We start from the raw sequence: 14,848 nt of genomic DNA on the forward strand, positions 1-14,848 counted from the left end.
GTCCCAAGGAAGAGTCCGCGAGTTATACGCGATCGCTGATCAATGTCAATGCAGTCAGTGATAGGACCTGCTACACTTCAATCTTGGCATTCGTCCATTTCAAAACTCTAAATTGGCGTCTTTGCACGTCTTAGGCTTTGTTCCAGATTCGGATTTGAACGCTGCCTCACGATGAGAGAGAGAGAGAGAGAGAGAGAGAGAGAGAGAGAGAGAGAGAGATGATAGCGTCATTTAATTACATGGTGCTGCACCGACTGGGAGATAATGGTATTTGCATTGTGCAAATTTTGATTTGCAATTAGCTTCATTATAGTCTCAGTTGAATGTAGTACACTGAGTAGAGAGACAGTGGGAGAAAGAGAGAGATGGAGAGAGAATTAATCGCTCTAAGATTATCCGAAATTTGAGGCTGATGATGCAATAAATCATCTCTAGTGTCATTGGACCAGTGGAGGTTATAGCAGATATACACATGGTCATTTTCACATAAACGCACGCAGGCACGCACGCACGCACGCAGGCACGCACGCACGCACGCACGCACGCACGCACGCAGGGAGAGCAGCAGAGAGAAAAATAACAATTCTGGCCATGATGCCTCATTTATCTTAAGAGGCTGCTATTTAAAGGGCATGCCAGTGAAACCAGTGAAAACCTGACCTGATATTTGAAGGGGTTGGATAGGGTGTGTGCGTGTGCGTGTGTGTGTGTGTGTGTGTGTGTGCGTGCGCGCGCGTGTGTGTGTGTTAGAGGCTGACAGTGGATTTCCACTCCTGCAGAAAAAAGTTTTAAAAAAAATCCCATCCTGTAGAATGACTCCCGCTTAGTCATTAGGAAAGGCAATGGATTTTGTGATGTTTTTAGATTACTGTATTTTGAAAAGCATTCAAATATCCAATCTACAAGCTCACAACATTCGACTATACCAAGAACAGAACCAAGAACAGTTCTGACTCTTCACATGGCTATTGGCTATGGACCAGAACGTAGCATCACAACCTGTTGCTATAATCTGGCTATATAATTGATTATGTCACATCGCCGCGATGCAGAATCATGCACGGCTGCATCGCGATGCCTTGTCTTATAGTAAGAGAAATCTATGAAAATCTGGGAACTAAATCGTTACCAATACATTTCTTCACCAATATGTTTCTAAAGGTGTACTAAAAGATTGAAATTCAACTCCCGGGGGATTTTTTTGTTATTAGCATAATGTGTGACCATACCCTTAACATCCTATCTAAGGCAGAAAGTGGATATTTGGCCGAATTTAGCCCAAGGAGTGTTTTTTTGTGCAAAACTAATGCTTGGAATGGATTCATGAAAACCCGCTAGTTTCACATGTCACGTGCTACTTAAAGAATGATGACATTTTAGTACATGTTATTAGACACCTTTAGAAACACATTTTGGTGAAGACATTTCTTGGTAGCGATTTAGTTCCCAGATTGATTATAGCCTACCTGATAAAATGCCCTCACTATTCATCTTTAAAACGTTATAAGAAGTCCACTCCGGACCACTATACTCCACAATGCATGTCCTGTTTGTTTACTGCACTGCGCCCCTCTCCGCATTCCGACTGGAAGCACTGCTGGGTAATGTAGTTCTTTTGACTTGCTGACGCAAGGCAAAAGCGTGTTGGCTCACTGAAAGACGACTACAACAAAAATGGGCGCTTCTGTCCCTTTTGGTTGGCAGCGCGACCACGCTGAAAATGATCATCATCATCTATCGATCGATGTCATTCCCTGCTCCTGTTGGTCGACTTTCATTCCCGTCGCGTCCCGATCCCGGGATCAATACAGCAGGAATGCTGCCGTGACCCGCGGGAGTCCTGACTCCTGTCATAATGTCCCGGAGTCCTGTCAAAATGTCACCCTCTCGACACACACAGACAGACGCACGCACGCACGCAAGCAAGCACGCACGCACACAAGCATGCATGCACGCACGCACGGACGCACATGACTATAGTATTCATCACCTGCTTGCTGCTCTGGATTGCCAGCGCCAGCCTATATACCTGCCCACTCGCCTCTCATGGACAGTGACAGTGACATGACATGTCAATCGCATACACACACACACACACACACACACGTGTGTGTGTGTGTGTGCGCGTGCGGTGGGTGGAGTGTGTCGACTCACAGGGTGAAGTTCTCCTTGGGGTAACAGCGGTTCCTCAGTAGCCCCGCCCACAGCTGTACTCCGATGATCCCGAAGATGAAGAAGACGAAGAAACAAAGGAGCAGGACGTTCCCCAGCATGGGCAGAGTGTCCAGGAGGAGGTTGACCAGGATACGCATGCCTGGAGACGCACGCACGCACGCACACATGCATGCACACACGCACACACACATGCACGCACACACGCACGCACACATGCACGCACGCACACACATTCCAAAAACATTACATGGAATAATGCTCAGTTTACACATCTATCTCATGTGCAATGTGCGAAGGACAGCAGATCTCTCGATACAGTACAGCAGTGGGACTATACTGTGCTGTATTATTTTCAAAAATAGTGGAACTATAGCAGATCATTTTTTGCTCTTGTATAGAACGGCTATTTCCACAATTAATGTAAAGTATAAAGTTATTAAATGTTGTTATTGTAAAGTTATTAAAAGTTATTTGTCAGGTTATCTGCCCCATGCACCTTTTGTTTACGACGCCGCCTGAAAGCCAAACAGAAATGTAATTCTTATGTAGTGACCGGAACGCAATTTAATGGTTCAATCGCAATTATTTGCGGGACAATAATTGTCAAGCTAAATGCAATCGTGCACGACCCTACTCACAATGTTGTGTCTTCAGCGAGTGGCAACTATGTATAGGATTCAATCGGGCTCATAAAGACTAGCCCATTACACTCGTTTGCAAATAAGCACGCTATTGCAATTGTTTAACAAATCCATAAACATTGTGCTAATTAAAATGCAACGGCCCATTACCTTTGCTCCGATCCGTAAAAGTAATGTGAAGGTTAAATAACGTTTAACGGAGATTAACCCAGTCTCAGCACTTAACCATCTAATCAGTGCTAAGTGGACAGGCAGGCAGTCCCCCAAGCTGCACTCCCCCACACCTGCCCAGGAGGTCCGAGATAATAACATAATGACTGATAATCTTGTATTCTGGACAGGCAGATGTAGAGCCACTTCCACCCCATAATGGAAAAAAAAGGATTCCCTGGGTCTTGGAGACGTGAGACCAGACAGACAGGTGATAAGCGGGTGGTATTTAGATAAATAGGTGCATTTGTGAAATCCATGTACACTCGACTCGTGTACGTATGAGACACTTTTCAGCATGCCCTTTCACATGACATTTAAATAAAATGTGTACAAATGGACCCTGCTCTGTAACTGCGTGTACAATTGGAACAAAGTGGGCCCTTATACAGTATGTGCATTTGATTCCATTCATAAATGAAAATGAATCACTGAGCTGCAGCAGGCACTGAAATGGACACGTTTCCAGACCAAATGATTCCTGCACTTGACTGAGACTTTAACCCATTCTGACCTGAGATCAGATTCATACGAGGTTTCCACGGGACACACACTGGTCTGATTAACCCATTCTGACCTGAGATCAGATTCTAGAAAAATGTCAGTCGTTCTTCGATTTTTCAAAAATAGCAGACCTACAAGCTCGTATCGCGCCACTCGGTGGCGCGATATGAGCTTGTAGATCTGCTATTTTTCAATAGCTAAAGCATAACATGATGCTAACACCAAAATGGGTGCCCGGTCAGAATGGGTTAAGTCATCTAAGTGCATATGGGTTTATGTGGCTTTTATGACATCAACAAAGGCTCTTGGTTATCCTTCATAGTCAAAAAGAGCCAAAATAGTTGCAGTATATATCACTCGGCTATTGTCAGCAATAGTTCAATAGAACTCTGAAGTCTGAAGAACTTAACAGGCACATGAGCCACAGAGAATATAATTTATTCAGTGCAGGAGAGCAGTGGCAAGATAATGAATAAATGCGAAGACAGGTATATCCACACAAATCATTGAACGAGGAAAGAAATAATGGCCATACAAAAAGGAAATTGTGAAGAGCTGCCCAGAAGAGAGGAGGCGATGAGTAATGAGCATTACCCTTGGCAGCTTAGTGGCACTGGCGGGGCCCAGTAAGGGGAATGCCATGAGAGGCTGGGGTGTTGTAGTCAACAGAGCTACAATACCACTATCAACAACAATGGGCCTGTTGTGTCATCTTGTTCATATAACAACCACAGCCAGTTAAGCATTATTAATGTCCCATTAGCAAACACCTTTATGCACCGTGGTTTCTCCCTCCAGAGGCTCACTAGAAAGAGGTGTGTACTGTGTGTGTGTGTGTGTGTGTGTGTGTGTGTCTGTGTGTGTGTGTGTGTGTGTGTGTGTGTGTGTGTGTGTGCGTGTGTGTGCGTGCGTGAGTGCATGCGTGCGTGCGTAATAGCTAGGCTTATATCCACGTTTGTGCATGAGTCATTCACTCTTTGTTTCTCCAGCAGCATGAGGACTGAATTACCCCAGAGATGGTTTACGTGTGGTAAATTGCCTTTAATATAAATAATAGGGGGAGGGAGCTTAGTTTATCAAGCCACTATGAACACAAATGGAATTAAACAGAGTTTTGCCACCGGTACTGCATTCTTGTTAAGCGACTAAAACAACGTGTACTTCGCTGTTCCGCGGAAGTATAAATAAAACAACAGAGTGGATATAACTCATCAGAGGGCTTGCCTATACCTATTATCATAGGAATTAATGTAATGCAAGCGGTCGTCTTAATAATATGAAAGATCATTTGTCAGTTTTTGGTTCCTCTCTTATATCCATAACATTCAACAACAGTGACAGATGTTGATAGGTATTTCGGGACTCATTTGTAGATCTGTTTATTTTGTGAATGGATTTCCATGTGCCCTGACTGACACCCTGTTCCACTACGTTTTCATCTCACTGCATGCCCTGTGTCCCACTGATGTTCATATATCATGGCTGTCTCTGCACTGATGTTCATATCATGGCTGTCTCTGCCCTGTGAGATATCTCCTGTATGAAACATTAAGTGACGTCTTGAAACGACTCATCAATGGCCTATATTCCGAAAGGAATTCAAAGGCCTAAGTAAGTAAGTTGCATTATCTGCCCCTCTGTGAACAACATGTTTTTGCTATATTAACTGTGTCCATTTTGGACATGGGGAGAGACCTTTTTGAATGCTGTCCGGACCTATAACATTTTCTCTCCCGATGTAATGGGTAAATATATCAAAATGGAAAATGCTTAGCTCTGTTTGTGTGGTCTTCTCTTCCTTGTGTCGGAGTCAAAAATTCATTCCAAGGTATTCTGGTTTACTCTGAAATACTCATACATTTTAGTATTGTAGTTGTTCCTCTGAAGTATTTTTCCTTAAAAGGTTATTAATATAGGATTTAAGTTTAACATTAAGGATAAAGTTAAATATTCACTTGGTTTAAAAGGTTTTACAGTCCTTTACGTTAGGTATTTTCTGACTTGAGTACTTTTACTCGATTACATTTCTCACAATTCTCCTGCACCAGGGTCTCCTATACCGGAGTCCCGACGATTTATTAGTTTATAATTCAATGGTTATCCAAGTCATTTACAACTTTGTATGCCGAAATGGTCTCAGTATATCCATTTTATTTACGTACCACGTAGTTTCTAAAAGCGGCTTTAGGGTGCTGCCTCTGTGACATTATAGTGTTGGGATATTGATTTTCATAATTAGGGCTATCCATACCTTAGAAAATTGGTCTTCGATCCTCTTATGTAACAAATTGGATCTTCGAGCCGTCCTTTAACGAGTATACACCTCGTTTATTTTATCAGTCGCTCCGACAAAGGCAAAGAACCAGCACCAGTGTTGGGATATTAATTTTCATAATTGGGGCTATGTATCCCTTAGAAATACATAACAGATGTGTGCTTTCATTGAGACATAAAACCTCACGGGACCATACAGGCCTTTCATATTGTGTCACGATACGGTGACGTTTTCTGTTGTGCTTTTGTTTTGTAGTATTTTTGGTCCCTTGGTTTCCTCTGTTGCTTTTGTTACCCGTGTTGTCTCACCAGTACCCTAATTACCCTAGTGTTTCCACCTTGTCCTGTTAGTCTTTTAGCCAGTCATTGTGTTGATTATCTGTTGAGTACACCTGTGTCTTTGTGTATTCATACTCCCCTGGTTTTTCATTTCCTTTGTCAGGTCATTGTTGTATGTTAAGTGTGATTGTTTGCCTTGTATCCTGGATTTTGGAATAAACCCTCTTAGCATTTAGACTTCTCTGCGCCTTCCTGTTCTGCACTTGGGTCCTACCTTATTGATTCACACCGTGACATATTGTCCCTGTTGGGCAGAAACCTTGTATCTCCATATACATATTTATTTTCATGTTACTCTTTTTTATAAATGAATGAGTTTTTGTTAATAAAATAATGAATGCCACTCCCACTTAATGTACAGAGTACACATTGTACCTCTCTAACTGTCTGTGTCCTATTCATACCTGTTACATGTGTGGACAATTCTGCCCATATTGTGAGTTTAAAGTCAGTCGAATTAAGTGGTTACCATAACACTTTATATACTGTATAAGGTTGCCCAAGGATTTAATGCATATTTAACCAATGAGACAAATAATAACCATTATTGGAACATTATAGGGTCTTGTTTTTCCCTTTCCTGAACAGTAAAGGTTTATTTGTACAGTATGTAGAAGGTTTCCAGGAACCCTTCCGTGGCTGTTGAGTGCATCCACCGACCACAGTGAACACACTGTGTGTGTGTGTGTGTGTGTGTGTGTGTGTGTGTGTGTGTGTGTGTGTGTGTGTGTGTGTGTGTGTGTGTGTGGCTCCATGCTGGGAGTAAGCGGTATGTCATGCTGCCTGCTGGTTGCCCATACACTCACACACCCCGGGGGTCAAAGGGAAAACGTCTGGGACTGATACCTCTGCCCTGTGGCTGAGATCATTAACGCTGAAATGAGTGGGAAGGCAGAGAGGAGGTGAGAGGAGAGAGCCAGGGGGGATATGGAGCAGAGCGACAAAGAATGGACGCAGGGAAGAGGAGATAAAAAGGTTTAAGATGATATCAAAAAACTGTTCCGGGCTTACTCGCACCGTCCCCTTTTTTATTCCATGCATCACGTATTTTCCGTCTTCCCTCTTTCTCTCTCCCTCTGTCTCTCCGCTCCGTCCCTCTAGCTCGCTTTTATCTCCATTCATTCGACAACTCCCTTCCATCCCGCACATCGTTTTCCTCGCCGCCCATCTATCATCGTAATGGCGCGCTCATCCGAGTCCCTGACCATCCGTCTCGGCGGCTCCCCATCATCTCCCCCGTATTCTCCTCGTCTATCTCTCCACGGCTCTGGATAATCCCTTTTTCTCCCCCCCCCGCTTTCATTTATCGTCCTGTTCTCTCCTCTTCGTCTCTCCCGTACCGTTATGTTCAGATTCTGTATTCTGTTCTCTTGCTCACCGTCTCTCTCTCCCCTTCACTAGCCCATTCTGACCGGGAACCCATTTTGGTGTCAGCATCATGTTATGCTTTAGCTATTGAAAAATAGCAGATCTACAAGCTCGTAGCGCGCCACCGAGTGGCGCGCTACGAGCTTGTAGGTCTGCTATTTTTGAAAAATATAAGAACGACTGACATTTTTTTTATCTGATCTCAGGTCAGAATGGGTTAATCAGACCAGTGTGTGTCCAGTGGAAACCTCGTATGAATCTGATCTCAGGTCAGAATGGGCTAGTCGTGCCACAAAGCACACTTAACAAGCACAATAAGACACAAACACAACAACATCGATCTGTTTGAATGCAGGGGTCTGTTTTTTGTTTGCAATTAAGTCACCATTATTGTCAAGAGTGTGTGTCTCTCACACCACGAGCACAACCTAGTTTCACAGGTCTTTTTTCATTCCCATACTCCTGGGTTCTCGTCTCCCCACCTGTTGTGTGCCCATTCTCTCCCTCTCCCCCTCTCTCTCTCTCTCTCTCTCCCTCTCTCTCTACAGAGAGAAGCCCACAGGTGGAAGTGCAATATACCATATTCATTAGTGAAGTGCACACGTGAACGCGTCTATATCCCGGCGGAGTAAATTACCGTATACTCTACGGAAAGAACTCACAGGAACTACCACGGCTGTTCCGTCTCAGACAAATAACAGAGGGAGTAAAGGAGGAAGGGGTGGGTGGGTGGGTGGGGGGTGGGGGCTGAGCAAGAGACGGTGGTGGGGGAAAGGAAGCCAATATTACAGAGTTCAGAGGAAGCAAATATAAGAGCAGCAGAAGGATGGTGTCACAGAAGGAACGAGGTGCAAAGAGGAAGTGAGACTATAATCTAATCTGAATCTATAAACAAGTGGGTTGTTGTGGCACATCCAGTTTCTTGCTGGTGCTGGAGGAAAAAAAAGACAATTTAAAAGAGGTAAAAGCTCTCCCAACTATACGGTCGAAGCGTTGTGTATACCCTGTGATGACAGTGTTTTAAACCATTGTGGGCGGGAACCCCTTTTGGTGTTGTGCTTGATCTGCAAGCTCACAGCGCGCCACCGAGTGGCTCGCTATATACGAGCTTGTAGGTCTGCTATTTTTGAAAAATCGTGAAAACGTGGCACAAATCTTTTTAACATATATTTCAGAGAGAAATATTTTAACTAAAATATTTGCTTCTGGGGGGGTCCCTCCCTGGAACAACATATTTTGAGATGGGGGTCCGTGGCCCAATAGAGATAATTCTGGGGGTCCTTGACATGAAAAAGGTTGAGCACAACTGACATTATAGAAACATGGGTTTTTCAGAAAACTATTAGGATTTAGAAGGCTTTTTTTTAAATCGACGTCAGGCCTAAATGGGTTAAAATAAACGGAAACACTGAGGAGCAAAAGCTGATGTGTGGATTTGTATCTCTTCATATCTGAAGCAGCGTGCGGTGACTGAAAAGGTGCGCTCACTGGAGCGCAAGTCTCTGTCAAGACTAAGAGGCATGCTGTAATTCCCTCTATCGTTCTGTATGTGTGGCGCATCGGTGTGTCGTGGGGCTGTGACCGTGCATGGATGACAAGACACGGGGCAAAGGGGGTGAAGGGCTACGATAATGGATGCCGGTGGTTAATGCCCCGTTGTCAATGATGTTAGTATAAGGGTGGACTGGACAACACGGCCAAGGAATTTTGATGACGGCAGTATGCAGTCAAATCACGTCAACCGTCTGATCATTCGGTCTATACGAAAGCAATACGAATGAAAGGGTCCAGCATGCTATGGCAACAGTCCTCTGTGTGTAATGCACAGACTCAAATAAAATAAATACAACTATATATATTTTTTAGTGGCTTTCGCCTTTAATTGATTTATTTTGCAGTAAAGGCCGTCGGGATCGGGAGTCGAACCCGCGGCACACTGCCAGACTGGATTACCAGCCAAGGTACCTGGGCCATTGAGCCAGGGCCCAGGCCAATAAAACTATATTTTGATGGCACTTGCAGTGCTGCACTTTATGTCTTGATACTGAACCTATTGTGGTTGAAACGACATAAATTGAGATCCTTGGCCTGTTTATACAATGTCTGCCCGGCCTAGTAGTATATGCAAGATTAGCTGTGAACACACTGTCTTTACCTATTAAGGAGGACGCTGGTCAGAATGGTTTGCGAAGTTAGGAGAAGAATTTACACCCGTGCGAAGTGAGGGGCGCTAATATATTAAAGTCTATCTCATGTTGATTAGGTGATGTAATGTTGATCAAACAAACGGTGCCAACACAAACATTAAACGCCATTACAATATGACGTAATGAGGGACAATATGACGTAAATTTTCCCTTCATTTTTTAAAACAAACATTGAACTAAAAACAAACAATAAACCTGTATATAGGATTGGCTAGTGCCCCTCAAGAATAAAGTAGCAATCAGTCTGGATTCAAGGCTATATCGTAGCTGTCACGCAGAAATCTTGTCCAAAGCCCATACGTTTTCAGGAAATAAAAAAATTATCTCTGTTCCAGTGGATAAGTCTTTGTTATACTTTTGTAAAAACACATTAAGATCTAACCACATCGGGTGAATTAAAATAACATTGCGTGGCACATTACACAGCCGTTTTTTTTGTATACTTTCAATTCACGGCCCCGTGAGTTTTTTGGTCTTCACAAGTAAGCGTATACCCTCTGAAAAGATCTTGGCAACAGGCAAAATAAATCCGCCAGGGGAATGAATTGAAACATGAAACATATCATGGAGTAAAGGGAAAACAGTGAGTTATATAGCGACCATCTTTGACTTACTTAAAGAGTGGTGGGTGGTTTGGCAATTACACTGATAAAGGAAGCACAGCGACATTAACTTCGAGTACCCACACGTCCCAGTATGAGTGCACTCCAATGTTCTTGAGATGATTGCCTGCCAGGCGCAATTTTAGGCACACGCGCCACAATATAGAAACTGGCAGCGTGCTTGAAATGTTCTCATCAGATAAAAAAAAAAGACCTGAGAATAATCAGGGTGTCCTGGTCGGGGTTGCCTCTCTCCGTGTATAAATCAGTGTTTTTTCAGCGTTTTTCTGCACACCAAAGGGCAAGTCAAAATCTCGAGTCGCATTCAGAGTGAAGATATCCGATCTACAAGCGATCAGCCAGTCATCACTATGGGCTGATGAGGTGATCGCATGCCGATGTTGGTGTTCACACAAACCGGGAGAGCTGGGCATAAAGGCCCCTCGAAAACACCAGGTTTAACACCACTGGTGTTAAACCGGATCACATACACAGCCCAGTTTGGAATGAATACCAGGCTATTTACCAGGCTTAATACCAGGCTTTGAATGCCAGTTCAATTGTTTGAACCTTCCCCCCCAAACAAGAAAAGAAAATATGAAACACTTCCAAGTTACCATGCAATACAATGGTAAGAAACTATTCCTGAAAGGCACATTGCATGAAAAACAATGCAGTCAACAAATCCAAAGTGCACTCTACTCCCTCTAGCATCAATACAGTATCATGCTTGTGTTTATTCTGAAGACTAATCTGAATGTTTCTCTGTGGAAGTACCCATGGACAGCTCCTAGACAGGCTCCCTAGTCCCTACTAGTCTGTGATGCTGTCCATGGTGCTGACCAATACCCTGGACAGCTCCTAGACAGGCTCCCTAGTCCCTACTAGTCTGTGATGCTGTCCATGGTGCTGAACAATACCCTGGACAGCTCCTAGACAGGCTCCCTAGTCCCTACTAGTCTGTGATGCTGTCCATGGTGCTGAACAATACCCTGGACAGCTCCTAGACAGGCTCCCTAGTCCCTACTAGTCTGTGATGCTGTCCATGGTGCTGAACAATACCCTGGACAGCTCCTAGACAGGCTCCCTAGTCCCTAATAGTCTGTGATGCTGTCCATGGTGCTGACCAATACCCTGGACAGCTCCTAGACAGGCTCCCTAGTCCCTACTAGTCTGTGATGCTGTCCATGGTGCTGAACAATACCCTGGACAGCTCCTAGACAGGCTCCCTAGTCCCTACTAGTCTGTGATGCTGTCCATGGTGCTGAACAATACCCTGGACAGCTCCTAGACAGGCTCCCTAGTCCCTACTAGTCTGTGATGCTGTCCATGGTGCTGAACAATACCCTGGACAGCTCCTAGACAGGCTCCCTAGTCCCTACTAGTCTGTGAAGCTGTCCATGGTGCTGAACAATACCCTGGACAGCTCCTAGACAGGCTCCCTAGTCCCTACTAGTCTGTGATGCTGTCCATGGTGCTGAACAATACCATGGACAGCTCCTAGACAGGCTCCCTAGTCCCTACCATGGACAGCTCCTAGACAGGCTCCCTAGTCCCTACTAGTCTGTGATGCTGGCCATGGTGCTGAACAGAAAAGTCACATCACGAAGGATTATTATTACAGCTATAAAGCAAAACTTGTCTCTCTGACGAAACATTTATGATGGATGGAAAATGTCACTGGGCATATTTTTTAATTTATAAATACAAAGTTTTTACACGCGCAGAATAAGTGCATTGTGTTCTGACTTATAGCTTAGGGGGATGATTCATTTAAACAGTTTATATGCAAAGAGGTTCTTTAATGTCCCCCCCCATGCAATCCTGGATACCTTAATTACTCAATGAATAAATTATCAGGGGTCTGACTGTTCCCCTATAGGCTTCAAGCTTTAATTCCAAGCTGTTGTAAACTGCAGTACCGTAATACGATTTTTTGAAAATGTGGGGATAGTTAAGTCTTAATTACTTGTGCAAGCAGAGCGCACGAGTACTGTAATCGTGTGGCGGTGTTGTCCACTTTATGTCGGTGTTGAGACTGTGTGTGTGTGTGTGTGTGTGTGTGTGTGTGTGTGTGTGTACGTGCGTGCGTGCGAGCAAACTTACTTGGCACTCTGTTGATGGCTTTAAGTGGCCGTAGGACCCTCACTGTCCTAATGGCAGAGAAGTTGACATTTTGCAGGTCCAGTGAGTACTCCACTATCCTGTAACACAAACGTACATGCACACACACACACACACACACACACACACACACACACACACACACACACACACACTTAGAATTAAAATAAAGGCTATGACAACATCGTACCAGGAAGTCATACGGGATTAATTGAATAATGATCGGACCCTAATGGAAATCAATCCTCTTAGCAGACCTTGCATTGAAGTGTACTTTCCTGTGCTTTTTTCCCCCTGCAAACCGTTAATAATGAATTCAAACAATCAATTCAAAACTCCTACCGAGTGGCAAAAAACTACTTTCTGGCCTTGACAGCCCATGCATTCAAACAGAAAAAGTCTGATCTGATAAAGAAAGTTAAACTCTCCAAAACTATACAGCTGTGCTGAAAGCTTGAATTAACCTCCATCTGAATAGTTTTTATTTAATACAAAATCCACCATAGACCATGTTATGAGCTAAATTCCTTGCGGGAGATTAGAGCGGCCTCCTGCATTATGTGCAATTTAGAAACAGGTGGTACGGTATGTATAGGACCACCCATTTCCAAATGAATGCTTCCAAACTCCAATGTTCCATGTAACGCTGCTCAATGTTTTGCCATTCAGACCAAATTACACACTAGTGGAGGCAACGAGAACCCTTCTACAGGGGATTAATTGGTATATATATAATAATAATATACATACGTTTAAGTATTAACAGTATTAACTTCAAATGTCCTGTCACACACTCTTCTCGACAGTAACTGCTGAGCATCGTGAATAATGTGTTAGTTTGAAGAGGAATATTGAAATACTGACTGCTTCCCCTGCTGCTATACTATTATTATTATTATTATTATTATTATTATACTATTGCTGGTACCGTGGCACTATGTTGCTGCTGGTGTCGCCGCTATAAGCCTAGCATTAATGCATGTTGATATTGGTATGAACACATAGACTGTAAAAAATATGGACAAAGCGTTCTCCGGGGTCTAACATGAACGTAAAATGAAGCCTGTCAGTCCTCGTTATTGTAAGTCGCCATCTTTCTAGATCCGTTTGGGCCCAGCTGAGCCATTGGCTGGCCCAGACAACGAGGCGGGACTTCCCCCCCTTCTTCTCCGTTGGTTTTTATTTTGACTCGAGTGGTGATGGGGGATCCCGATCATAGACTGTAACGGTAGCCACGCCCCTCAGAACATACGCGACTTTATGGTCGTTTTTTCTAATAAATGGGACCATAATTTTCCAAAAAGAATATTATGACATTAGAAATGAGACTTTAAACTAGTGACCGGAAGCAAAAAGTATTCATGACCATGTTTATTAAGGTAATACAGTCTAGGTGAAGTTGGGCCCAGATACATGGACTTCTATGGGGCTATATGGGTTTTTCTGGGTCCAATGACAGCGCCACAACAACAGGCCATTATATGAACTTTCAGGAAATCCCGATTTCCTCAGTGGCTTCACAAAATATCAGTCTGACTGCCCCCCCCCCCCCCTGGTATGAACACATTAGTCTCTCTTCTTCAGTTTGACTCCCCATTTCCCTGCCAGCGGGTCTGCTCCAGCTATAGAGGAGCGTCAAAGTATAATTTCCTAGGCTATAGTTGACGGCCACCTGTATGAGTGTGTATCGCATCGACGGAGGAAGAGGATAGACAGAGTGTGTGGGTAAACAAGCTTGAAATTAAGTGTGGTAAAAAAAAACACACACACACAGAGAAAGTATTTTACTGGCTGACCTATATTTCTGGCATATTGGTTCAAAAAGTAATGAAAAAAAACAATTCAATTCAACAAGTCAACTGTGCCGAGAGAGAGAGAGAGAGAGTGTGTGTGTGTGTGTGTGTGTGTGTGTGTGTGTGTGTGTGTGTGTGTGTGTGTGTGTGTGTGTGTGTGTGTGCGTGCAAAAGACCAAGTCAGAGTGAGAGACGGTGAGTGAGAACCAGAATAAACATGAGAAGTCATGAAAGAAAAGCAGACGGTAGCGGAAGTTAAGTATCAAGGGATGATTAGCAGAGTGATATAATACTAATGAGGGAAAGAGGAAATACACATATGGACCCTGGCGGGTTTATCAAGTGCCGAGATAATTACAACATGAGAACCTATAGAGGTCTGTACCTTGCACTGCTTGCACAAGAAAGGCTCATCGAACCCGTCAAGAGGGAGAGCTTCAAAGCGTGGATCCGAATGGCGTTGATCCAAAAGGTGCGAGGAACAGGAGAGGTTCCCTCTTATTTTACACCATGCCTATAATGAGCCCATGCACCCCCGAGGCGTTGAAGTTTAAAATGTATAAGCCTAGTGCTAAGGCTCCTCTAAAATGCAGTTGCCTGTGACCTGCCGT

The 14,848-nt window shown here is 43.8% G+C and overlaps 1 protein-coding gene across 1 annotated transcript in view; it reads right to left on the reverse strand.

Moving 5' to 3' along the window:
• Positions 1-14,848, reverse strand: part of LOC308311841 (voltage-dependent T-type calcium channel subunit alpha-1I-like) — a gene marked incomplete at both ends in the record, with an annotated part of 172,535 nt that overhangs the window by 133,285 nt on the left and 24,402 nt on the right. Inside the window, 2 exon segments of the mRNA XM_080758617.1 lie at positions 2,155-2,314; positions 12,427-12,524. Of these exon segments, the coding sequence (XP_080614743.1) occupies positions 2,155-2,314; positions 12,427-12,524 (258 nt within the window).

This window comes from Protomyctophum bolini (genome assembly GCF_963924005.1).
Source record: "Protomyctophum bolini genome assembly, chromosome: 3".
NCBI classification, from domain to species: domain Eukaryota; kingdom Metazoa; phylum Chordata; class Actinopteri; order Myctophiformes; family Myctophidae; genus Protomyctophum; species Protomyctophum bolini.